The sequence below is a fragment of the Ananas comosus genome, linkage group 3, assembly GCF_001540865.1.
Source record: "Ananas comosus cultivar F153 linkage group 3, ASM154086v1, whole genome shotgun sequence".
Classification (NCBI taxonomy): Eukaryota; Viridiplantae; Streptophyta; class Magnoliopsida; order Poales; family Bromeliaceae; genus Ananas; species Ananas comosus.
The window spans coordinates 13,173,019-13,198,083 of record NC_033623.1 but is presented as its reverse complement, the minus strand read 5'-3'; the positions used below and the strand labels follow the sequence as shown (position 1 = coordinate 13,198,083).

The 25,065-nt window shown below is 38.1% G+C and overlaps 5 protein-coding genes across 8 annotated transcripts; 2 read left to right on the top strand and 3 right to left on the bottom strand.

Moving 5' to 3' along the window:
* LOC109708326 (peroxidase 5-like) lies at positions 44-3,168 on the bottom strand. Its single transcript, XM_020230038.1, has 4 exons — positions 2,495-3,168; positions 2,185-2,373; positions 753-918; positions 44-620 (listed from the first exon to the last, which is right to left on the bottom strand). Exons 1-4 carry the CDS (start codon positions 2,729-2,731, stop codon positions 208-210), a joined length of 1,005 nt encoding a protein of 334 aa, XP_020085627.1. The 5' UTR covers positions 2,732-3,168; the 3' UTR covers positions 44-207.
* LOC109707898 (peroxidase 5-like) lies at positions 3,901-5,904 on the bottom strand. The gene is made up of 4 exons (XM_020229425.1): positions 5,625-5,904; positions 5,288-5,479; positions 4,693-4,855; positions 3,901-4,583 (listed from the first exon to the last, which is right to left on the bottom strand). Exons 1-4 carry the CDS (start codon positions 5,835-5,837, stop codon positions 4,171-4,173), a joined length of 981 nt encoding a protein of 326 aa, XP_020085014.1. The 5' UTR covers positions 5,838-5,904; the 3' UTR covers positions 3,901-4,170.
* LOC109707899 (nascent polypeptide-associated complex subunit alpha-like protein 4) lies at positions 7,939-10,041 on the top strand. Of its 3 annotated transcripts, XM_020229427.1 has the most exons (5): positions 8,003-8,145; positions 8,250-8,325; positions 8,874-8,898; positions 9,014-9,147; positions 9,423-10,041. In XM_020229427.1, exons 2-5 carry the CDS (start codon positions 8,290-8,292, stop codon positions 9,762-9,764), a joined length of 537 nt encoding a protein of 178 aa, XP_020085016.1. In that variant the 5' UTR covers positions 8,003-8,145; positions 8,250-8,289; the 3' UTR covers positions 9,765-10,041. The 3 variants fall into 3 exon arrangements, with proteins under 3 accessions (XP_020085015.1, XP_020085016.1, XP_020085017.1); XM_020229426.1 differs by lacking the exon at positions 8,874-8,898 and having other exon boundaries at positions 7,939-8,145; XM_020229428.1 differs by lacking the exons at positions 8,003-8,145; positions 8,250-8,325 and adding an exon at positions 8,704-8,753 and having other exon boundaries at positions 8,891-8,898.
* Positions 10,092-13,435, bottom strand: LOC109707896 (probably inactive receptor-like protein kinase At2g46850). Its single transcript, XM_020229424.1, has 3 exons — positions 12,529-13,435; positions 11,603-11,686; positions 10,092-11,472 (listed from the first exon to the last, which is right to left on the bottom strand). The coding sequence occupies exons 1-3, from the start codon at positions 13,298-13,300 to the stop codon at positions 10,430-10,432; spliced, it is 1,899 nt and encodes a 632-aa protein (XP_020085013.1). The 5' UTR covers positions 13,301-13,435; the 3' UTR covers positions 10,092-10,429.
* Positions 16,904-24,851, top strand: LOC109707962 (serine/threonine-protein kinase ATG1a). Of its 2 annotated transcripts, none has more exons than XM_020229509.1 (14): positions 16,904-17,377; positions 17,466-17,592; positions 17,736-17,794; positions 19,160-19,224; positions 20,238-20,331; positions 20,409-20,489; positions 20,570-20,681; positions 21,453-21,507; positions 21,778-21,914; positions 21,991-22,334; positions 22,749-23,037; positions 23,130-23,200; positions 24,293-24,370; positions 24,489-24,851. In XM_020229509.1, the coding sequence occupies exons 1-14, from the start codon at positions 17,144-17,146 to the stop codon at positions 24,534-24,536; spliced, it is 1,794 nt and encodes a 597-aa protein (XP_020085098.1). In that variant the 5' UTR covers positions 16,904-17,143; the 3' UTR covers positions 24,537-24,851. The 2 variants fall into 2 exon arrangements, with proteins under 2 accessions (XP_020085098.1, XP_020085096.1); XM_020229507.1 differs by having other exon boundaries at positions 16,906-17,022; positions 17,109-17,377; positions 24,293-24,851.

Genomic DNA, 25,065 nt, shown 5'->3' with positions numbered 1-25,065 from the left:
AAATAATTGTGATCAAATTCTAGCACCTATAGTATAAAAGGAGTTTGACATGTCAATATTAAATCAACCTTAATGTTTTAAACCAGGTTTTCTTTCTTGCATTACAAGTGAAAATAGACATTTCTCTACCGAGAAAAGAATTAATTCATCGAATAACTACGGACAAACAAAACATCTAATGCTACACTCGACTCGATCAACCGTGCATCAGTTAATAACCCTACAATTGGACCTTATCTCGCCGAGACTACCCGTAAGGACTTCGATCTGCCCCATCTTCACCATTGCTGCTGCAAAATCAGCATAGAATATGTCGGTGTTGTTTGCATATTCGATAACTTGCCCTGCAGTGATGTCAGTTGATAGGAGGGCTTGATCCGAAGTAAATAACCCCTGGTTTGCAAGAACATTGTTGTAATACGCTGTGTCAAATGAGTTAGGGCTATAAGGATCCATAGGCACAATCAAGCCTGAGTTGGTGGTGCTCCCTTGTGGGCAGAGTTGCATTAGCTCCGCCCCGTAGGTCGGGTCCAGGTCAGGGTCTTGGCTCATGGTGGAGCTGAAGTTGTAGAGCCTGCTGCTGAATGAACTGCAATGCGACACACCGATCGTATGTGCTCCTACGGGATAATCAACATTAGGAAAATGTTTAGCTAAATGAAATCTACTCTCTTTTTTTTCACTCAGCAATTTCTGTAGATGTTTTAGATGTTTACGGCTATTGTTATGTGAAATTTACATTGAGATTTTACCTGAGAGAGTGACCATTTCTTCTTGGGTGAACCCTTTGAGAGTGAAAATTTGGATGAGTTGGTCAATATTAAATGTTGGGGGTGGGAGATTTCCATTTGTCTCCTGTGCGGTGGAAACCCTTCCATCTCTTCTTCCTGCAGGGACTTGGTACGAGAGTCCACCACTCTGTGTGAAAACAAGGCGACGGAATTAGTAGTGAAAAAGACAAAAAATCTTAATAAAAACACATAATAGCACATTGTGTAATTTGTGCGCAGGACAGTGCCACATGCAGTGTGTATCTCCAAAGGGAAGTTGGCTTGTTTTATTTGCGACAAAATTATTTATTTTTTTATCTATGTAATGTTGTATCATGTTCAATTGAAATTTGACCTTTGCTAGGGAGAGAAGTTGGGTTTGGTAGCTGCTACCACATGTTTGTTAGAAGTATGGTAGTTAGGCACAAGAAGAATCTGTCGTATATCTGTACGTAGAGACAACGTAAGTTACATTTATCGCATGTGGGCATATGGGTACATGTCGCATGGGTGCCATGCATTTGCATGAATTATTGCGGCAATTAGGCTTAATTAATAGGTTATTTTTGTACGCCCCATCCTAGGAAACTCTCCTATAGCTAGATACATCTTTATTCTCTAAGAAGCAAGAGGCTAAATTGCCTTTTAATAGATGCGTATGAGAGGATCAAACCTCCGACCTGTCGACTATGCTAGGCACTGGTGCTGAGACGATTAGTTATAGTTAGCAAAGCCCAAGACAAATATATTTGTACTCAACACAGTTTTTACCCCTTTTTTTTAAGGAGAAAAACTGTTATGTTTAGACCGAATTATCAGATTGAGCCAGCTGAACTCGGTTAATCTATTCAATTTTCTCAATAGTTGGTTCAGCTTGATTATTCACTTCGAGAATTCAATTAGCCAAGATAACCAAAGGAGCAAATAAATAGCTATTGGATACTTGTTAACCGATAAATGATGATTGAACAATTGGAGTGCTTAATTACTATATCCGTTGAATCAAAGCTTTAATGCACATGATAATTCCATATCAGCACTGATCTCATCTAGCGCAGTTGACTGAGAACTTGATAGTCGATAGTAAAGATTTTAAGTTTGAAATCTAGTTGTTGTTTATTTTTACCTGAATTCATTGTTAAAAAAATAAATGAAACTGAGTAGCTTGTTAGTTTCTCTCAAAAAAAGATAATTCAATATCCTTTATGTGAATAGGTATTAGATTCAAAATAGACCTGACTCTAGATGGTTCTAGTTTAGCGCACAAGAAATGTTCAGTATACATTATGTCAGAAGTATGCGCGTAATGGCAGTTGAAGGATTTGCCGTTTGTATTTTGGTTTGTATAAGCAAAGGGAGAGATATTGCATACTAGGAACAAGTCAATAAATTAGAAATTAGAAATGTTGCATACCAGTACAATGCTATCTCTAGCAGCAAATGCTAGTATATCTGCGCATGAAACTATCCCGCCGCATACTTCTTCCAGCCGCGACTTGGCACCGTCGACGATGTCGAACCCGCGGAGGCTCGTATTTGGGGGAGCATCCTTCTCTGCTGTGTTAGACGATGTTGAGTCAATGAGAACCGATGCATCGCAGCCCTACCAATACGATGCAAGATATCAACCATCATTCAATCAATATTTCTCAATCATGCACTGATGCTTGAACTAGTCGAGGAATTAAAAGGAAAATGTGGGAGAAGATGACGGAGGAGATTACCCTAACAAAGCAGTCGTGGAAATGCATCCTAAGAAGGGCGGCGGCGAAGCTAGGATTCGCACCCACGGCTTTGCTAACTTCATCTTTCACAATCGACTCAGCTTCAGGGCAGATCGAATCATAGAATCCAAATTGAAGTTGGGCTTCTAATCTTAATAAAATTAAGCACAAAATAATAAATGATAACATCTCTCCTCTCGCAAGTGCCATGTTCTTAGCTCTCTGATGTGTATCCATCTTGGATGTGTATCCATCTTGGAGTTCCTTAGCATTTATAAGATGCAGGAGTGAGAGCAAAGCGATGCTAAAAAACAGAAGCGGCACATGTGCGCGTCAATTACAAGGAGCGGGTTTTGAGCTAGGATTGACCTCAGAATTATTTTTTTGTGCTACATGTGACCATATAATTGATTGATTAATTTGGTAGTTGAGTTAGCAAGATGATGCTCCCCGTTTTAGTGATATTTTGAATTACACCGACTTGGTGAGGAGATTTTGTGGCAATTCCGTTAAAAAAACATGAAGAGGAAGGCGTTAGCGGCAATGGTCTTTTTTTAAAAGAACATATTAAAAATTAATTTGCGGCGTTTAGTTTGTACGTTTCATTTCTTTATTTGCTAACATTTTCTTTCCATATTGTATGTGCATCATGTTCATCAGGCCAACCGGGTCAACTGGATAAAACACTGAAATCTGAAAAGTTGCTTTTACGTTATCGCTTTTTTTTAGTCAAATAAATATTTTCAGTGTAAGATTTACAATTCACTCTGAAATTCTTTTTTTGAAAAAAAAAACAATAACAACACCAAACGATATCTTAAGTTGTAATCATAGAAATTTTTAAAAATACACTCAGCTAGAAATATGAAGTAATTAAATTTTGAATTCGAAACCTTCGATACCAACTATTAAGTTTTTAGTCAACTATGTTAGTCACGATCAGTGGTAGAAAAATTTTTATAAGTGAATAATTTATTTTGACATCTAAATAGAATCTTGATGAATCATTTTTCAATATTGATGGCAATATCATTCTGATATTTTTAAGACACTGTTAATAGATGGAATGAAGTAACTTGATATAAATACATTGAGCAATGCTACCTATGCACCCATGGATCTAGGGTAAACCTTATACCCTTCTCATCCGAGAGTTCTCTTATTCTCTCATTAGTCTTATTAATTTTTTTTAATTTTTATTTTTTTTTCTAAAAAATCTATTCAGATGTTGTTAATTTTAGGATTTGAGGGGCGTAAGATTTACATCAATATTATATAGATGTACAGACAATTTTTTTTCAAGCACATTTTTCAAAGGCCATCGCCTTTGAAAAATGTATAAAGTAAATGCCGTATTAATACATTAATCAATCACATTGATAACTAATTAAATGAACTTCTCAGGGAACAGAATACATGAAACTTGCACTTGATCACTTGCTTCAAATTAATACATAAATCAATCACAAATATCTTGAGCACGTACGATGACAATTAAAGCCCTTTTGATACAGCTTCTTACAAAAGCATGCACTTATTCAAAAACAATACATTACAATTGATTAAATGCCCTTTGGTGCGCACGGCGTTGCACCCTGATACATGTATTACCGGAACACGAACAAATTAATCGATGAATTCCGAAAAAACACACGAATGGATTAATCCGACCAAATTTATGAGTTGATCACCCTACAATTGGCGCGAATCTCTCCGCTGCTCCCCGTGAGCACCTCGATCTGCCCCATCTTCCCCATCGCTTCCGCGAACTTCTTCTTGAAGAAGCACGCGTCGGCGGCGTATTGCTGCACGAGCGCGGCGGACTCAGGGGTCGACAAGAGGGCCTGGTCGGAGACGAAGAGGCCGCGGCCCTCGAGGACGGCGCGGTAGTAGCTCGAGTCGAACGCATTAGGCGGCAACGTGTTTAGTGGCACGACGAGGTTCGGGTCGTTGCTGTCCTTTGGACACTCGTGCTTCAGCAACTCGGCGTAGCTCGGATCCAAGCTCGGATCCTGAACCATGTTGGAACTGAAGTTGTAGAGCCGGAAGTCGAAAAAGCTGCAGTGGGACCGCCCTATTTTATGTGCACCTAAGTTGAGATGTTTTGGTTAGTTGGAGCAGTTTACTACAAAACTAAGTTTTTTTTTTCTCTTATGATAAAAAAAGAAAAAGAGTATTTTGGAATGTTGATGTGGTACCGGAGAGAGTGATCATATCTTCTTGCGTCAAGTTTTTCTTGGCGAAAAAAGCGGTGAGATTGGCGAGGCCGAAAGTCGGGGCAGGGAGGTCCTTGGTGTCAGCTGCCTGGGAAATCCTTCCGTCTCTTCTGCCCGCCGGCACATCGTAGGAAGGCCCTCCTGTCTGGCAAGATCCGTAGACCACTAATTTAAATTTTTGGATTTAAAGATTAATTTTTTTTTTTTTGCTTTAAACTTTTGAAAAGTTGAGACATATACGTCTGACTTATAGCTTGTTTAGGTATTTGTCTTAGAAAGGCGTTTCCACTTTCTATGGTTATTCATAACTTTTGCAAGGAAAATTGCTATAATGAATCTACAATTTAGAGTTATATCGCCTACTTCATTTTATCAATTCTTGGTGTTCTCATCCCATTTTATTGTTTTCAAGCATAATCGAGTCGAATAAGAGCAAGCTAAGCTAAGCTAAGCTCAAGCTCATGTCATTTACAGCACAAGCAAGGCAGCTACGCGAGCCATTTCCAAGCCGATGATCAGATGAGCTTGATTGACAGGGTTATACAAGTAACAAGTGTGGGGGAGATCGAAACCGTACCAATGCAACACTATCCCTTGCAGCAAATGCCAGAATATCTGCACATGAGACCTTTCCTTGGCACACCGCCTCCAACTGCGACTTGATGTTGTCTACGACCTCGAATCCCCTAAGGCTTGATTTGTTGGGAGGCCCGTCCTTCTCCGCCTCGTTAAACGGTGTTGAATCAATCAGAACCGACCCGTCACAACCCTGATAGATTATGATATGTAATATTAGTAGTCTCTCGCTGCATAGAAACACACAAACTCAACGAACGCACAAATGAAAGTTAAGCTATATGTGGCTAGTAAATTGTTGTTAATTTCAAAGTAACGAGATATTTAAGAGCGCCCACCCTAACGAAGCAATCATGGAAGTGCATCCTTAGAAGTCCCGCGGCGAAGCCTGGGTTGTAGCTAACAGCTCTTTTAACCTCGTCGTGCACGATGGACTCCGCTGCGGGGCAAATGTAGTTGTAGAACCCGACCTGGAGTTCCGCTTCTGAGCTTATAATATTACTCAACAAGAAGCATAAAACCGTAGCTGCCAACATTTGTCCCCGATCCATCTCTCTCCTCTCTCCTCTCTCTCTCTCTATCTCTCCCCTCTCTTAAGCTTCTATGTATCAAATTCAAATGCTTTTGTTGCTGTATGGGCTCTTGCACATAGAATACATATTTATAAGCAAGAATAAGGAAGGAGATTTCCCTAGTTGCACACTTGCACCACTCGCGCACAATATTTAGTGGCTTTAGATTGGCGAGGAGAGAGAGACATGTACTCGAACCAAACGGTTGTTGGGATCAAGCCAGGTCAACTAGACCCAACACTAGCGTACCAAACAGCTTAGCCCACCCAATCACACCTTGACACGTGCCATTATTCCTCACCTAGGACCCACAAAACAACCATGTGGATCAGGGATTCAGAGTAGCTGTTTGCTGTGAAATCTTAGTGCTTTAATTATGATTATTATTATTATGTTAAGAGATGGAAAATGAGAACTATTTAATATATGTAATCCGCAATTTGCTTAACCGACCCTTATGTTGAATCAGTAGAGGCTATAAATTAAACAACTCGCATAAATAGACAAGCCAACGTACATAATTCGTATTCTAACTCAAAAAAAAAAAAAAAAAAANACTTTCTCGCTGCACTACAAGCTTTAAGCTTTTTATTTATCAATAATCTCTAAAAATAGCTGTAGTTTAGTGTGGAAGTAGAAGAAGTGCTAAATATATGCAAGTATTATGAGTTGGTTCACAGGCTTAACCTCATGTAGCTTAGCCTACACTAAAATATACTACCCGATTAACTTCTCTACTCAAAATAAGCCGTCGAATTTCAGTCAAAAAAAAAAAAATCTAAAACTTTTACAGCTACGAAAAGCTGCAATGAACTGCCACCTCAAAATGAACCAAAAAAAAAACCCTCTAAATGACTCAGTCATAGTAGTTGGGGAGAGAATTAGTACATTTTACAGAGAGAAATGCTCTTTATTCCATCCCAGTTCGATAACCATATGAAAAGGAACATGTTTAATTAAATGACTCCACTGGGATATTTTTAAGAATGAGACACTTCTTTTCAATAATTTTAAATATTTGGTTTAAATTTTTGAAATAATTTTAAACACTTGGTCATTGTCCTGCTTTCATGTATACCGTATTTTGCGTCACTTTTTGTATCTGATAGTGATGCATTTAGTGCAATAGAAATAGAGAAATCTTCATAGGAAGCGTTGTCAAGTCATATCAAGATAATTCGATAATAATTTTCTATTCGCTCTGCAGCTACGGTGTAGCTTTCTCGTGTTGCATGTGTATGGTCAACCCTTGAAAATAATAATTATTGATTGGAAATTTTTTTCATTTATTTAGTTCATGGAAAAATTAATTTTTCCCGATTTCTTTTTTCAGATTTTATTGAATAGTTTTCATCCTTTTTCTGAATTTTCTATTTGAACGATAATAATTAGGTAAACTTCAAATATCATTTCTGTGGTTTCCTACTTTCTTATTTTAATACTCTGTGAGTTAAAGTGTATAAGTTAGTATCCTGAGATTTCTTTTTTTATCTTTTCGTCAGTTTTTTTGTTAATATTTAGTTGAATTATATATAAAAAATTTCAGATACCCCACCTGGATTTATCGAATATTGACTCTGGTACCTTTTAGTTTTAACTTTGTCACTAATTTAACGAAAAAAAATTAGTGAAATCAATAATAAAAAGATAAAAAGGAAACCACGGGTCACTAAATAGATATACTTTAAACCATAGGGAATTAAAGTGAGAAAGTGTGAAACATATGAATGGTATTTGAAGTTTTCTCTAATAATTATAAAAAAAAAAAAAACGTTCTTTTTTTTTTTTTTTGGGAAACAGTTCTTCTCTATTTTTGGAGCAATCAAACACCTCCTAAGCTGGTCCGTTTTGGTTACTCGACTTCGGTCGAGCCCAAACAGATCTACGGCCTGGCCCATGGACAATGATATGGGCCTTTTATTCACTCATGCGGCCCACAACTATTGAGCCGAGAAAAGGCCCATTAAAGGGCTAACGGGTTATCGGGCGCAAATACACCTTATCCATCTCTCTCCTCCGAAGGGTCTCTCCTCTCCACACAATCGCTTCTCCCCATCGCGGGACTATATAAATAACCAAGCAAGCGCCGGGAGAAGAAGGGAGAGGAAGAGAGAAACCCCTAATCCTTGTTGGAGCCGCCACCGTGAAGCTGCAGTAGCAGTGGCGGTAACTGTAATTGTGCAGGAGAAAGATGCCTGCTCCGATACTCGAAAAAGAAGAACAAGAACAAGAACAAGAGCAAGCGCTTCTCTCCTCCCTCAAGGACGAGCAACAGCAGAAACCAGAGGTCTTTTTTTTTTTTTTTCCTTTTTTTTTTTTTTTTTTCAGAAAAGCATGTCCTCGAATCTCCGATTTTCTCATCTTTGGATTATCTCTCATCCTCGGCTATAGGATGACTCTCCTATCGTGGAAGATGTGAAGGACGAGAACGATGATGACGACGACGACGACGACGATGAGGACGAGGGTAATAACAATATGCTTCTTCTTCTTCTTCTTCTTCTTCTTCTTCTTCTTTAATTTCTTTTCTTTTTTAATAATGGATTTGATACCTTTTAGGAAATTATTTCTGAATATTGTAAGCGATAGGGATGTTCTTCTGAAATATTTACTTTCTTAACTGAATAATGTATAGTAGGTAGGTACGTTGCGTTTGGTCACGTTTTTGATCTAACATGAGTCTAATAAACCTCAGATAAGAAGATAAGCAAGTGCAGCACAAATTCACACACGAAGCAATTTGAAGTGAATATAGGCACATGCAATTTGAATGAGAATAAGATTGATCATCGCTAATTAGTTGTTGATGATAAACTAACAAAGTTAGATCTATAGGTGGTCGGGGTTAGCGATCTACTTGATGGATAGGATGCAACTTCTGATGGTGCCGAAATTGTGCGACCCTTTTAACTTTTTGTTCAATAGTTTAGCTTCAGTTTTGGGCATTGCCCTTTTCAAGTAATTCCTTTCCCTGTTTTCCTATTTCTTGCATATTCGGTGGCTTCGATATCAAAGTTCAACTTGCATTTTAGGCAATTAGGTAAGAAAATTTTAAGTAAGAATTTTTTAACCCAGCTGAATATAACTGATCACAATTTTAACTCGCTGAATTTAAGATTATTTTTGAAGTACGTATATATATAACTTGGATGTAGGTGAGCAAGGAGCAGGTGCAAATGAGAGCTCTAAGCAAAGCAGGAGTGAGAAGAAGAGCCGCAAGGCAATGATTAAGCTTGGAATGAAACCTATCTCTGGTGTTAGCAGAGTCACCATAAAAAGGGCAAAAAATGTTAGTATATTTCTTTGCATTCGAGATTGCAATGAATGGATTTTTGCATATATATATACTCAATGTTTGAATACCCTTGGACCCTTAAAAAGTTATAATTTGCACCTATACTGTTAGAAATAGCCTAAATTTACCTACTAGTCTTTTTTTGCACTTGAAAGGTTAGTTTTGTTGTGAAATTGTTGTATCCCCCGAAAATTTAAGCTGAACGGATACATTGACAAATTTGTAGTAATGGATTCATTTCTAAGTTGTTTCATACTTTTGAACCTCAGATCGTGTTTGCCATCTCAAAGCCTGATGTTTTCAAGAGCCCGAACTCTGAAACTTATGTGATATTTGGTGAGGCGAAGATGGAGGACTTCAGCTCCCAGCTACAGGCCCAAGCTGCTCAGCAGTTCAGGATGCCAGACCTTAGCACTGTGATGGCCAAGCCCGATACGTCTGCTACAGCCGCAGCGGATGAAGAAGAGGAGGATATCGATGAAACTGGGGTGGAGGCTCGGGACATTGATCTTGTTATGACCCAGGCAGGTGTGTCTAGAGTGAAGGCCGTCAAGGCTCTTAAAGCTCACGATGGGGATATCGTCAGCGCGATCATGGAGCTCACTGCTTGAACTGTTACTGGAAAGAGTACATTTAATGTTTCTTCTTTGTCAAACTCTGAATAAGAAGATCTATAATTTAGTTTTGTAGGTGTTTATTCGATGCTTTTGCCTTTTTGTCTAGTAATTGGTACGACCCTTTTATTGTTCAGGAAAAGGTACTTTTGTTTTTTTTTTTTACCCTTGTGCTGTTTCTATTTCATTGCCGTGAATTTCTCTTCGTGTTGGTATGAGTCCTCTTATATTGTAATGGGAAACCAAGAAGGCATCAGGGAAGGATTTTGCAGAAGTAGGTTGTGGCTCGTTTCTTTTTCTATGTTGTTCATTTCCTGCATTTGATGCCTTCGATTTCAGATAAAAATTCAGCATGGAACTAGTGGATTCCCTAATCCAACATTGCATCACAACTGAGAAAAAGTAAATTTGCAGGATTAATGTTTTCAGAAGGCAATTTCAGCCAAATGAGTAAATGATTTTAAATGGCAATTGAAATGAGTTCTTGCCATAATAAGTTTGCGACTTAAATGTACAAGACAGACATTCATTTCATTTATCAGTTAAGCAAGCAGCATAGACTCTACATCATTAGCTCATTACTATTCCAGTCAAAACAAAGATTGGTCTAGATATCACGAGGCAAGGAACCTTTCATTCTCTGACTTCATTCTCTGACCGGATCATTGGATACGCATGGACTCGGGCGACATCGATATCATCTGAAGAAGGCTTGAGTTTGAAAAAGTTTCCTCGAGTGTGATTTCTATCCTGCTACTGCTGCCTATGTTCTCTTTACCAATTCCCAGGAGCTCCTTCGCGACCTCAAACATACAAGGCCCGCCATTTTCCCTTCTCGATAAGCATCGAGCAGCCAAGCTCGCCACTCTCTCTACTTCATTTTCGACCAGCTGGCGCTCGCCGTGTATTAGAGATGAATCCACAATCTCATGAACCTTTCCATCTTTCACCTTGGATGAAACCATCTCCAGAGTATGCTCGTGCTCCGATCCCGTAATCAATTCCATTAGAAGCCGACCAAAATTGCGCACTACATCTGAATCACAAGGGACAGTATATGAGCAGGAGCCATTCGCAAATTGAGACGTGATCAGCTTATACCCAGCAATCTTAGCAGCATATTGGACATCAACAAGGATCTCACTTGACTTTAGGTCATTAAGGTTGATGGGAATAGCAACCTGGGACTGAAGATAAGCAAGAGCACCTGCAACTTCTGAAGCAACATTAACTCTAAGGTACCAGCTAAGACTGTTGCCTCTTTCTCGCCTTATATGTTCACGGAGTGTCCCGTTTGAGAAGTGTTCATGTACTAGAAGTAGCACGTTGTTCGAGTCGAAGCAGAATCCGATGATTCGAGCTATATTTCTGTGTGAAATTTGGGAGAGAATCTCTACTCTCTCAAGAACCTGTCTAAGGTGTTCTTGTGTCTCGCAGTTCACTTTTTGCACTGCCACTACAGACCCGTCGTAGAGTACTCCGGTGTGGACTGATCTGTCAACAAAGTCGACGAGTTTCTGATCTTCGAACCCTTTCGTGGCTTCGTTTAGCTCCTCGTATGTGAACTGCCGCGTGTTGCATGCCTTCCCGAGTATCTTCGGAAGGCAAGCCGGGTCGAAATCCCATTTGGTATCCTTCACAGGCTGCCTTAGGAGGAAGCAGAATACAACCGCAGCAGCTAAGAAGAATGCTGAGACAGATACTCCTGCTTGAGGCAAACTTAAGGATCATGAAATTGCTGAGCAAGCAAATAAATGGCTTGAGTACGTACAAGAAAAGCTTTTCTCTGAGTCGAAGGCACAATTTAATTATAAGTAAGATAGATTAATGCGTACCAGCGAGAGCAGCAGCTCTCTTTGTGCAAAATCTTCCCTTACAGCAGTCTCTACTATCAGTTACTTGCCCGTCACCGCTGCAATCTAATACCATAAAAGGGTTATTTAAGTTGTCAGCTGAACGTTGCTAGCTAGGATCCTCAATTACATTTACACAATTTGAACAAGGTTGATCACAAGAACAAAAAAAAGAAATCCTTGTACCAACATATTCTGTGTCAAGGTGAATTTATGTAAAGAAAACATTCACCAAGTTTCATCAAGCCAAAAGAAAGTCTCTTTGATCATATCCAGTATGAGATTTTTAATGATTCCCATATGGTTCATTGGTTAAGGACCTTACCATAATACCCTACCACAGGTTTTGCTCATGTTATTGCTTGTTCGGGACTTATGGTTTTCTCGAAGAACAGAAAGTTTTAGGGCATGTTGGGCTCCTCTCGTATATTATTGGCCGATAAAATATTATCATAAAAAGTAGTATCGTACTTTTTTTAACTCCTTTTTACAGTAGAATTAGAACCAACTACAAATAGGGGTGTCAACTAGCCGAACACGAGTGAGCTGGGGCCGGCTCGTGTTCGGCTCGTTCTATAAACGAACCGATTTTGAGCCGGCTCATTAAAGTATCAAACTAAAAAATTCAGCTCGTGTTCATCTCATTTATTAAAGAATTGAACACGAGTCGGCTCACGAACAACAAGTTAAAAACTATCTTAAAGGAAGTTGCTATATTTTGCTATTAGTCTACAGAGACCTAATTTTATTTCTATATTCCGCTACAACAGAAACTATTTTCAAAGAAGTTGCTACTGCTGAAGTGCTGAGAACAGAAACATAAGCAAGGCCAAACAGGATTTGATCCCATATCAAGCATTGGGACCAAAATGATCTTATATGACAGGATGTGTGTTTAGAAGAGTCACCTTTAAAGCATCCGGCTCCCTGGGCGAACCCATCGCCGACGTACCCCGCGCCGCACGCGCACCTCACCCCGCCGTGCACCGCCGTGGCGTTCACGACGACGGCCCCCTCCGCGCAGTCGACGGCACCGCCTCCGGACCCCCTCGGCACCGCCCACTCCACCTCGATCCCCCTCACGGCCGCCGACCGGTTCACAAACCAGCTCGAGAAGCCGCGGCAGCCGAACTCCGCGAACGCCGAGAACCCGTCCCCTGCCTTCCACGCGCTCCCGTCCGACAGCGGGTAGCAGCACCCGAAGTCCGTGCGGTTGCTCCCGCCGCACGCCCCGCCGCCGATCGCCTCGCACCCCTCCCGGCATATCGACGAGTCCTCGCAGTCGTACAGCCGGAGGACGTTCCCGGCGGTGACCGCGAAGAAAGGGCTCCGGCCGAGGGCGGGGAATTTGCCGACATCCGCGTACCAGCGGTCGCATGGGGAAGAGGAGTTGACGAGGGAGGAGTAGTCGAGGAGGAGGGAGCCGGAGGGGAGGAAACCGAGGACGCGGAGATCGGCGGAGGGGGCGAGGGAGAGGTAGAGCAGGCCGGAGTCGGGGGGGCGGCAGGAGAGCCGGAAGGCGTCGACGGCGGGCCCGCAGGAGGAGTTGAGGTGGAAGGGGAAGGGGAGGACGACGCCGCCGCACCGCTCCCCGCATCGGTTCGGATATGGCTGCTGCTGCGGCACCGCCGCCGAGAGATAGGATAGGAAAATAAGATGATACAAGATCAAAGGAGACATGGTTACTGAGATCCAGTCCAGTAGAGAGATAGTGAGAGGAGGAGGAGGAGGAGGAGGGGGGGGGGAAGGGGATCAATTTTTTGTAATGGGAGAGCTCGGAGATCCGTACATTGAGGAGAGGAGGGAGGGGAGAACGAGGCGTCGTGGGAGCGCGCGAGCGAGGCCCAGGGCATGTCGGAGCGCGCGGTTTGGAGAAGTTGGGGGGGGNGGGGGGGGAGTATTTTAATGGATTTTTTGAATTCAAATATTTCTGGGAGGTGACGAAGAGGGGATCTCCGAGGAACGCCGTACGCCGGGTGCGCCGGGAAAGGGTGAACTATAATGCGATTTTAACGCTCATGGAGCGGCTCTGCCTATGGGAAGTGGACACGTGGATGTCTTGGGAGCTTGATTTTGCGTGTTACTCGGTTTAAGTAAAATTTACGTGCACAATTTTATATGGGAGTGGGCCAGCGGGTAACATTTTTATGTCCCGGATAGAATTATTTATTTGTCCTTTTGTAGACTATAGTATATTGGGAGTAGCGCTGAAGCAAATCGATCCTGTCTACTCAATCTGACCCGGCCCGATATTTTGTAGGCCGGATCAAGTCCTGCCCCATTTGTCGAGCTAGTGCGGGCCCGTATCCAATTTGTGGGCTTTTCAAAAATCGGTCATCCGCAGGCCCGTATCCTGTTCTCCCAAGCTTCTTGCTTTTCAATTGAAACCACAGTGCTCGCGTTTTCAAGAGTAATATTTTATAATTTAATTACCGAAAAAGCTGTAATTTTTTCAGAGTTTTGGATTTAAAGAAAAACTAGCAAGTAATCCGTGCGTTGCACGGATTTTAAGTTCTTTTATTCTATTATTAATCTATATAAGATTTTGTAAGTTCCATATATTTTTTGCCTTTTAAAATTATTTGAGTATTTTTATTATTTTTTTAAAGTTTGTTAGTTGACTGTAACTTCAAAAAAGGGGAAAAAAAAAAAGACATATGACGAAAAAGAAGTTTTTAAATTGCATTCCTTATGAACAAAACATGAAAAGTAAAAACAATAATAAAAGAAAAAAAATACTATGTCGAAAAAAAGATTTTTTTTTAAGTACAAATTGCAAAATAAAGTTACTAGAGAAAAAAAAATCACAAGAAAAAAAAAAAAACTTACACGTGCCTTTAGTTTTCTCCAATTTGTNTATGTTACAAACCAATCAAATATTTTTTTCCAGATAAAAACATAATAAATCTGTTTAAAAAAATTATGTTGAAATGAATGAACCAATTGGGACATATTTTAATAGATTTGAGATATGAATGATATGGTGCAATTAATTATTACATTCTAGACTTTCTTTCTTTACGGAATAATAAAGCGTGCTTGAGTAGCATACGATGATGATACATTGACGTTGAAAGATCCTTAACAAAGGGTTTTCAAAAAGGGTCTGAGATATTAATTGGTCGTCTTCTAAATAAACAATTTCCACTACTTGGTTAATCAAAAGCAATTTTATTGTATTTGTGTGTGTGTGTGTGTGTGTGTGTGTGTACACATGGAGTTACTGCTCTCATTTGTTTGCTAATATCCTATTGCGTGCTCCTCAATCTAGCACACGCTTTAACTCTTATTAATTAACACTAACATTGGCTCAGCCAAGAGATACATGTAACAAAAAAATTTAGGCAAAAAGTTAGTTGTGCAAGGAACAATGTTATATTTAATCTTTGACATTTAAAATAGAGTGAGACTACTATGCTTTTAGAAGTACGGAATCTTCTGTGCTTCCAGCTCGTTTTTTATGTTGCGACTTTCAAATCGTCGATCAGCTCCGTTAAACTTGATCTAGTGTATTTGAAGTACCTAGAAAATAAATTTTATAATTTTTTGATATCATTTGCCTAGTGATTGAAGGGGCTCAAAATCAATAATTTTTATGGCCGTAGTGAGCCGTTTGCAAGTTTAACGGTGTAAAAATATTCAAAATACGTGAAATTTTGATAGAAAATTCTTTATACTATATAAAACAAGATCAATATCTTTGATCAAAAATTTTAATGTCATATTATCACGTTTTGTAAGATTTTTATTTTCAACCGTTGATTTTGAGCCCCTTCATTCACTAGACAAATAATATCGAAAAATCGTATAATTTATTTTATAGGCACTTCAAATACTCTAGATCAAGTTTAACGGAGCCGATCGACAATTCGAAAATCGCAACATAGAAAACAACCGTGCTTTCTGAAAACACGGAAGGCTCTCTGCTTCAAGAAGCATAGTAGCCCCACTCTTTAAAATATATATATTTGATGGGCGTGTAATTCGTTGTACCTCATATTATTTTTAGTGGAAGTCATCTTTAATAAAGATTAACAACAAAATGTTTAACTTAGAAAAGTTATACTTGTTCAGCATTAATTTTATTTTTACAGGAAATGCAAAAGTAATTACTGACATTTTATTGTATGAGATATTAATAGCATTAACTGCCAGAAAGAAATTCAATAGAACTTTAAAGTAAAAAATCCGATTCTTTCATTTATGCAATATTTGAACAAAAATAATAGATAAAAAATTAAATATAAAGAAAAAATAAGCGAAAAAAATTATATTGTGACATATGGTATATAAAAAAAAAATTAATTTCCGTGCGGGGAAGTTGTTTACGCCGTAAACTATCATTTCCGTTGCTTGTTTTGTTGTAATTTTATTACGGCCGAAAGTCCAGTTTATCCAAATAGGGTAATTGATTTCACCCTCCCACGGGGCGAAGTCAATTCCGGTGAAGTACAAAGAGGCAAAGGAGCTTGTTAAATTTGGTTAGGTAATGTAATCAAATTTGATTAGGTAAGTTTTAATATATTTTTTGTCTAATTTGTATATTTAGAAAATGATGAAAAATAAATTTGTTAAATGTTAATAATTTTTTAACTTTAGAATTTTATTTGTTGCATTATTATAATTTATATGCAAACAAATAATATAATTTTTTAAAATTTTATTTTATAATTATACATATATATAATTATATACATATATAATTATATTATAAAATTTTTAAACTTTAGAATTTTATTTGTTGCATTATTATAATTTATATGCAAACAAATAATATAATTTTTTAAAATTTTATTTTATAATTATACATATATATAATTATATACATATATAATTATATTAATTTTTATTTACTATAATTTATTATTCACTAAGTTACAAAATAAACAATAATATCACTTCGGAGGTAAGTATATCAGGGGTGGAGAGCTACACTTTTTACGTCATCTACTTTCTACCAAACAAACAACAGAACTTACAGAACTGTACTTTCACAGTTAAAAATAAATAGTGAAAATGAATTAATTTTTATCTAAATTTCACTTCAACCCAAAGTCCAATTTCACCCCAAATCTACCTACGTTGAAACAAACATGCCCTGAGCGTGGACCGAACCAAAGCGAAGGACCTCTGATCTATAAAACCCGGTGCTCATAATTTCTCACTTGGAATTCTCTTTGTGCACGACACGTGTAACATCCAACGACTCCTAATCCTAAACGCTCTGTGGGGCCCACACTCACGCCCCTTTTTCCTTCTTCTCCTCGAATTCCCTCTCCCACAACTTCCTCCTCTTTCATCGTCTATCTTTTTATTTTTTCCTTTTTTTTTTTCGCCCTTCATTTCCTATAATAATAGTTTAGTCGTCTTCCTCCTCACTCTCGTCTCAGATCAAGAACATCGTACGACGCTCTCTGATATCTTTCTCCCTCCATCAACCCCTTCTCCACCAACTCCAAAACCCTAATCTATCACCTCGGTGGTGCAGAGAGGAGAGAGAGGTAGCGGAGGAGGGTGACGACGATGGAGGAGAGAGGGAGGGTGGTGGGGGATTACATGCTCGGGGAGAGGATCGGGTCGGGGTCGTTTGCGGTGGTGTGGAGGGCACGGCATCGGCAGAGCGGGGCGGAGGTGGCGGTGAAGGAGATCGACAAGATGAAGGTCGATGGCAAGTTCAGGGAGGGGCTCCTCAAGGAGATCACCATTCTCCGCAACATCTCCCACCCCAACATCGTCCGCCTCTACCAAGCTATCCAGGTCCCCTCCGCATCTCATTTTCTTTCTCGATCTTTTGGTTTCTTTAATGCTCTCGCTTACGATCTTGTTTTGTTTATACTTGAATTAGACCGAGGATAGGATATTTCTCGTGTTGGAGTACTGCACCGGGGGCGATCTCGCCGGTTACATTCAGCAGCACGGCTACCGCGGCAGGGTCTCGGAGGCCGTCGCGCGGCACTTCATGAGGCAGCTAGGTGGGGCTTCGATCAGCTTCGTGGTCGAATTGCGTTCGCAATGATTGATTTTGTAACCATTTTGCTGTTTTAATTCGTTAATTCCTTTCTTTTGCTGGTTGTTTCTTGTTGATTTGATTGAGAATTTTGTGGGTTTTATATAGCTGGTGGACTGCAAGCATTGCGGGAGAATAATCTCATCCACAGAGACCTGAAGCCACAGGTGGGTTCTCATTTGAATAAATCTGTCATGATTGTAGATGCAAATAAATCATATTTGTTGGCATAAGCTCGTGCAAATATTGGAATGCTGCATTGTATGCCCCGCGGCATAGAAGTTGCATAGTTGAAATTGACATGGATTTTGTGTGGCTCAATGGATAAGGATATGCATCTGTCGGTCAAAATTGAGTCAAAAATTTGGTTTTAATTGGCTTTCTTAATGCCATTGTGTTTGGTCATGTTTTGTAAATTTTGCTTTTAGGGCAGACAATGTCCTGTTCTCATCAATCTTTAATATTCCTATAGACATTGCATCAATGTTTCTGGATTTATCTGATTATAATTAGATGTTGTTTATTCTCACTTAGCAAGATCTCTTCTTGATCTCTCTTTTTTCTTGATTGAGATTTCCAAACTTACCTAAATTTTTAACCTTAAGGGTGCGTTTGGTTCGCGCTATCTTTTAAAGATTCCTAGTAATCCAATAGGAATAAAAAAATATGACGGTGTTTGGCTAAACGCACTAAGTAATCTAGTTGGTAATATTGGATTCACTTGGGAATAAGATTCACCCCAAAGTACTAATCTCATTCCCTTGAGGGAGGATGGGTATCCTCATATTAATGGATTTGGGTAATTATAATATGTCTAATCTCTTTCTTTCTCCCTATCCGCCGGCTAATTGATATTATTTTTCTTTACACTCTAATCTCATATCTCTCTCTAAATTTATCTCTCTCTAAAATTTAACTTTTTTTTCTCTCTCTAAACTAAGCTTTTTCTCTCTCTTTCTAAAATCTCAACTCTCTTACTCCCTCTAATTTCGACTCTATATCTTTTTCTATTTTTTTAATTATGTTCTCTCTCTCTCTCTAAATTATGCTCTCTCTCCCTTTTTTCTAAAAAGATGTTGAAACTTTTAGTAGCATTATCTAAAATTAATTAAAAATAAATAAATAATTGTATATTTTTTGTAATATTAAATAATATGGCTAAATAATATTACCGTGCGAACCAAACACAGAAATTCCACATTCTTAGTAATAGGATGAATAGGAATAAGATTCTCGGACATCTTTTCATTCCTAGTAATCTTTCATAATGCGAACCAAACGCACCCTAAAATTATATTTCCCGCCCACGTAATTATAATTTTTTTGTTGTAATACATTAATTTGGCATTTGCTCATGCATATTTTCTCTTGTCAATACGATACTTCCTGATGCATTACATCTACTGGAAAATTTTCATTCAAGCTCAGATGCAGGATATCATTTTTTGAGTATTTTACATGTACAGCTTATATTTATTTAATATTGAATTAATTGATTCTGGAATCTAACTTTCCTCTATTTAAACTGGCAGAATCTTTTACTGTCAACTAGTGATGAAGCACCTGTTTTGAAGATTGGAGATTTTGGATTTGCAAGGTGAAAAGCTAAATCTTTTTTCTTTTTTTTCCTTTGTTTTCTCTTCCTCCATCAGTAGATGACTAGAATTTATTTATTTATTTTACTTTCTCTTCTCAGACGAAGAGCCGTCTTTTGTCTTTTTTTTTATATTACTCCACCATATTGCAAAAAGGAGATATATTATTTGGCTTTTGTTCTGGTTGTTCTGTTTTCTTTGATAACCTTTTTAGCAGATGGATTATTGTAGATATGTTTTTTTACATGCAAGCCCAGTAGTATGTTGTTTTAGGATTTGGGCTTCGTGACCTGACAAATCGTCCATGCCTTCTTTCACCATGGACAAATGAAAAAGAAAAAAAATCTTTTAATGACTATGACGACTGCAAAAAACATTATTTGATAAGCACTTGATGATCAATTTGTGTCCTAAGGAATTGCTGTATTTTACACCAATTCAATGGGTATGTGGATATTTCCTTCTTTTGCAGATGTTTAGTTGTATACTTGAGCTGGATAATCTGTACAGAATTTGTGGTTATATCCTGCTTATATTAGTTGAGAATCTTAAAGATATTAGGTTGAAGATCTTAAGAAGGAGCCAACATAAGATTCAACTTATTTGGATACTCATAAATTTTAACCATTTTAATCAATTCTATACTGCCAGTTTACTTCGTCTATTTTAGGACCAGTTGGTGCCTTAGTTAAAAAAATTCCAAATGTTTGATTTTGATTTTCTATGAGTTCAGGATTATATAGATATTCAGTTATATTTTATCTTTTTTTTGGAAACATATTCACAGTCATTTGAAGGATGTGGCTTAGTTTTGTGAGCTGAATGAATATAAGTTTCCGACTTAAATTACTTTTAGATCCAGTGCCATTCCCACGCTAGGTTTTATTTACTAATCAAAACTGTCCTTCTGGATCCAAAGGAAAAGTACTTGTGGGTGGATTAAACTGGTCACGTTGTTGTGTCTGTTCTTGTATGATGGTTTATATAAACTTCTTATGGAAGTTAACTTTGGCAGGTATCTGACGCCTCATGGGTTAGCCGACACGCTTTGTGGTTCTCCTCTGTACATGGCTCCGGAAATTATGCAGGATAAGCAATATGATGCCAAAGTTAGAATTGTTCTTTTTGTTCGTCTTAGTACCAGTTATATTTTCTCTATATTTTACTTTTTGATAAATTAGTGCAGGCTGACTTGTGGAGTGTTGGAGCTATTCTTTTCCAGCTAGTCACTGGGAAGTTACCTTTTGATGGCAGTACTCATTATCAGGTTTTGACGGTCATTTTATATCTTTGTAGTTTATTCTTTCGCTATTGGTACATTTATATAATGCTTTCTTCTGATAACAGCTTTTCCAGAACATAATGGCATCTAGTGATCTTCATTTTCCACCAGAAGTTTTGGTGAATTTGCATCCTGATTGTATTGACCTCTGCAGAAGACTTCTCTGTCGAAATCCAGGTGAAGTTTGTTATGCACTTAAGTTTCTTGTGTACCATGTAATTTATTTCTGTCTACTTGAATATCATATTCGCTGGTCCAAGCTGATATTTCCCAACACTTGGGAGTGTGAGGCCTTTTATGTTTTCCCTTTCTTACTGGTCTACTATGATATCTGCGGAACATTCTATTCAGTTAATACAATGAGACTCTTTATCTTGCCTACGAGATTAATTCAGACCTACTAACTAGTAAGCTCTATTTGGTGAATGCACACCATTGCAGTCCATGATTGCATTTTCAGTTTGTTGATGATAGTCCACTTAGTTGATAATAACCAGGATGTTTTACTAGTTTAGTTGATTTAACCACCTTTCTTTTTAGTTGTTTGATTGGTTTTAGAGTAGAACCAGTTAAATACTTAATCAGGATGATCACTGAATAAGGAGGTAATCTTTTTTCCATTTCGAGCCTATGCCAAGTGTAGTGCCAGCAGGATGGATAAATACATGCTTAATTGCTAAAGCCATAAAATGAAAATAATGTTAGTAATGTTGGCTGTATTCTTTTGGAGCATGCTTGCATTTCTTGAGCATGTACTTTCTGTAACATTCTAAATTTGTAATATTCTATTCGTGCAGTGCCGTGAGATCTTTTTATAAATCTTATTTAAAAATAATGAAAGAAAATCGATGTGTTGGTTTAATCTAAGTTCTTTTGCTGTCTCAGTCTAGAAATTCTGCACTCGACAGGAAAAATTCATTCAACAGAAAAAAATTTGTAATTTTGCAGTGGAGAGACTATCATTTGAAGAGTTCTTCAACCACAAGTTCATGGCAGCCACAAGGTTTTTTTTTTTTTTTTATCTCCATTACGTTCAGTTAAATTTGATCAAATATATATTCACAGTTGCAGAAACGACAGAGTTTGATTGAGTTTTTCTTTTCCCCTTTTCCCTGGATCTGTTACGTAGTTTTTTACGGTAGGCATCAAGGTTTTACAATTGCTACTTTGATGATGATTGAAGCATCAGTGCAGCTTTAGTGATAGATGTATTTTGCCCTCATAGAAGCATATTATATGGGAAAGTCTTGACAATCTAATGTTAGTTTTGCAGCATTACTACAAAGGCTCTTGGGTGCCAAACTTCTGTAGATGTCGACTTTGGAGATCGCAATCCATCAGCTTCTTCTGATGTGCATAAGAAGACTGGAAGCATGATTAGGCCCATTTCATATGCAAGTACTTCAAAAGGTCCATTCTTATCCTCGGCATGAGATTTTTTGCAGTGGAAATGAATCCGTAACTTAATTGATTCTTGTCAATGCAGTTTCTGATTCGCTGGACTCGATTGAAAAAGAATACGTTCTTGTTCATGCAAATTTTGCTTCAACAGAGACATTATCCTCACTTGAGGCATCAATGCGAGATAGTTCTATAACTAGAGTTGCTAGCTATGCACAGACTACTGGCAAGAGCTGGCCTGGTCCATTACAAGCTGGTGATCCAGTTTGTGGCTTGGAGGGCAGTGGGAACTGTGTTTTCACTCCTATTTGTCTACCTCGATCATCTGTTGCTACAGAAGACATACAGGGGGAGCCATTTCATCCGGCCACTAGGCTTCAACTACTGAATCACTATATTAATACTTTGACAGAACTAGCTCGGGAAAAGGTAATAGAGTTTGTTATCCTTTCTATTGTTTGAGTTTTGGAATTTCTCAAATGGATCACTTCCTAAAAGCTTTCTGCTGATAAACTATTGAGATATTTATGTATATACCCCTGCAAAATCATCCTAATCTACAGATTATACCCATGTACAATTGAGTTCTCACTCGCCTTAAAAAATATTTTTTACATAAATATCCTATATTTTAAAAAATGCTGCTCTTGAAAAATATTAATTCTAATACAAAACAACTTCCCACCATGAAGGTGACTCCCCAACTGGAGAGGGGCAACTTTGTAAGGAACTACGCTTTGAGGGATACATTTGAAAATCCAGATTTTGCATGGTCTAATGTGTAAATAGATGATTTTGCGGAGATGCATCTTTGAAAACTTCTAAGATATATGTTTGCTACAGCTTTTTGCAGGATCACATCTGGAATCATTTTCCATTGAACTCATGAGTTTAGCTCTATGGAAAGAGGCACTTCATATATGTAATCTATGGGCGGCCTCCATGGCCAAAGATGCTTTCATTACTTCTACTGATGAAAACTTGTTTCACCCAAAAGACCACGTGCCTGAGGGCGTAGTAGAAGGAATAGATTTCACAAGGCCATTGTCTGTTTGCTCTTGGGCAGAAAGAGGGTTTATTAGTGCATATGATCGGGCGGAGGAAATATCCAGTAACTCACCGGGAATTAATGGTTTGGCCAATAACTGATGATTTCTGCCTTCATGTCAATTTTAAAAATTCCATGGTACATATTCTCAAGTGGAATGAACTTTTTTGTTCCAGATAATGTGGTGATGCCGGATGCAATGGAGATCATTTATCAAGCAGCTTTAGCAGCTGGGAAAAGTGGTGCGGTGAGAATCTATCCTCCTCTTTTTTAGTGCTTATTCTACACATTGGCACAGTGAAGTATGAATTTATTCTTGATTCAGTCAGGCTTGACTAGCTAGTTAGTAGTTCAGGTTTAGTTGTTTACTGCAAGCCATGCTCAACATGTAAATGAGGCTTGGTTGGATACTTGAAACTTGAAGAGACAAATTGTGATAGTATATCAATGATTGCATCAAAGTAAACACTCGGAATAATATGACTTACAAATTTTGAGCTCAAAATATGAGCCCAAGTCTTAGTGTCCTGTCTTGTTATGTTGTAACTTCAGCTACACAGCCACACTAATATAGCTTATATCCCATATGTAGAGACCATTATTCTGCTACATTTTCTTATGAAGTTGATTATGCACTTACAATGGACCTTGTAATTAGAGATGCACACATTACTTGGAAGTCAGCTGTCTTGCTATGTCAATGTGCAGATAAGAGATGTGTCATTATAATTGTCTTGGGTTGATAGAATCATCACTGTTCTTTTCAGAAATTAGTTTTTGCCTGAAAAAAGTCATCCCACTATCTTGGTATGCCATTATTTGCTGCATCGATATTATTCCAATATGTCGTAGTCACTATTAGAAGTTTTCTGAAAATTAATTGAATTTTCCAACTTTGAGAGTAATGAACAGACAAAGGGTTATAATATGGTTATGTTTGTATGACCAAATGTTTGTATGACCAAATGATAGTCCACTTCTGACAAAAGGGTCGCATTGCTTCAATTTATGGCACTTGGATAGGGCTGGTAGTCATAAATGAAAATAGCTTCCACATGTAACAATACCGAGAAGTAAACTCATGTATGACCTATTGGTAATTGGTCCGAACGACTGGTTTGCTGCTTAGTTACTTGAAACACTGTTTATTGGAAACTGTGACAATACATCCAAGTAAATGAGCAAACTAGATCTAAAGAAGGCCAAAAGTAATCCAGTACAGTTTTCTTCCTTTCTAAACTTTTTATTCTATATTCTGTTTAAAGCTAAATATCAAGTAAAACTTTTGGCATTTCTAGTTGGTTTCATGTTTCTCTTATTACCATCGACTTCTTTTCAGGTTTATGAGCTAATGAGGCAGTGGAATGGAGCAATTACATCATACTCAAAAGCAATCACCTTGCTCACATTTATTTTGGTAGAAGCAGCATCACTTCCATTAAATCCACCATTTTCCCTTTCTCCTTCTAATCAGCACCGCATCCGCAAGTATATTATGAATCTGAGAACTCATCTTTACAATTCTCAAATGACAGTGCGGCATCCAGGGGAACAACAATGAAACTCAGGCTGCAAGTATATAACTATGTAAATAGACTAATGGAAAAAAAAGAACATTGATCATCCAGGGTTTCACTCACTTAGTGAACTACCTTCTTCAGTCACAACTAATTATAAGTTCAGTTATATTTTGTCAGATATCAGTATCTAATGAACTTTTGTCCTTTTAGAGGTGAACTTTTGTTATTAAGGTAATGACAGCTTTTGAGTTTTGATCAAGGTCTTCATTTCCAGAAAGATGTAATTTATCTATTTTTTATGTCATTGTAAATAAATACTAAACATTGTACATATAGAACATCATTAATATAAACTTTATTTGTTAGTTGCTCTCACTATTTTGGCCCTTAAGTTGAGGATGTAATTTAGCTGATGTATAGTTATAGTCGTTGTCTTTTCATCAGTTTGTGCTAGAACTTAGTTGGCCCTTAAGAAATCAAAGATATGGGACTTCTCAGATGGCAGCCAAGGCAGGCAGGTACTGTAATTATTCTCTTTTTCAGAGGCATATGTTATCTCTTTAGTAATCATTATCTGAACAAATATGTAAAT

Coding starts and splice junctions, on each gene's coding strand:
- LOC109707962 (XM_020229507.1), top strand. CDS start 17,144: ATGGAGGAGAGAGGGAGGGTGGTGGGGGATTACATGCTCGGGGAGAGG. Junction 17,795..19,159: donor ACAGAGACCTGAAGCCACAG/GTGGGTTCTCAT, acceptor TTAAACTGGCAG/AATCTTTTACTGTCAACTAG. Junction 20,332..20,408: donor ATAAGCAATATGATGCCAAA/GTTAGAATTGTT, acceptor AAATTAGTGCAG/GCTGACTTGTGGAGTGTTGG.
- LOC109707899 (XM_020229426.1), top strand. CDS start 8,050: ATGCCTGCTCCGATACTCGAAAAAGAAGAACAAGAACAAGAACAAGAG. Junction 8,146..8,249: donor AGCAACAGCAGAAACCAGAG/GTCTTTTTTTTT, acceptor CCTCGGCTATAG/GATGACTCTCCTATCGTGGA. Junction 8,326..9,013: donor CGACGACGATGAGGACGAGG/GTAATAACAATA, acceptor ACTTGGATGTAG/GTGAGCAAGGAGCAGGTGCA.
- LOC109707896 (XM_020229424.1), bottom strand. CDS start 13,300: ATGTCTCCTTTGATCTTGTATCATCTTATTTTCCTATCCTATCTCTCG. Junction 11,687..12,528: donor GGGAGCCGGATGCTTTAAAG/GTGACTCTTCTA, acceptor TTATGGTATTAG/ATTGCAGCGGTGACGGGCAA. Junction 11,473..11,602: donor GAGAGCTGCTGCTCTCGCTG/GTACGCATTAAT, acceptor TGCCTCAAGCAG/GAGTATCTGTCTCAGCATTC.
- LOC109707898 (XM_020229425.1), bottom strand. CDS start 5,837: ATGGATCGGGGACAAATGTTGGCAGCTACGGTTTTATGCTTCTTGTTG. Junction 5,480..5,624: donor TCCATGATTGCTTCGTTAGG/GTGGGCGCTCTT, acceptor ATAATCTATCAG/GGTTGTGACGGGTCGGTTCT. Junction 4,584..4,692: donor AGATATGATCACTCTCTCCG/GTACCACATCAA, acceptor ATCTCAACTTAG/GTGCACATAAAATAGGGCGG.
- LOC109708326 (XM_020230038.1), bottom strand. CDS start 2,731: ATGGATACACATCAGAGAGCTAAGAACATGGCACTTGCGAGAGGAGAG. Junction 2,374..2,494: donor TCCACGACTGCTTTGTTAGG/GTAATCTCCTCC, acceptor TCGTATTGGTAG/GGCTGCGATGCATCGGTTCT. Junction 919..2,184: donor CTAGAGATAGCATTGTACTG/GTATGCAACATT, acceptor GTTTTCACACAG/AGTGGTGGACTCTCGTACCA.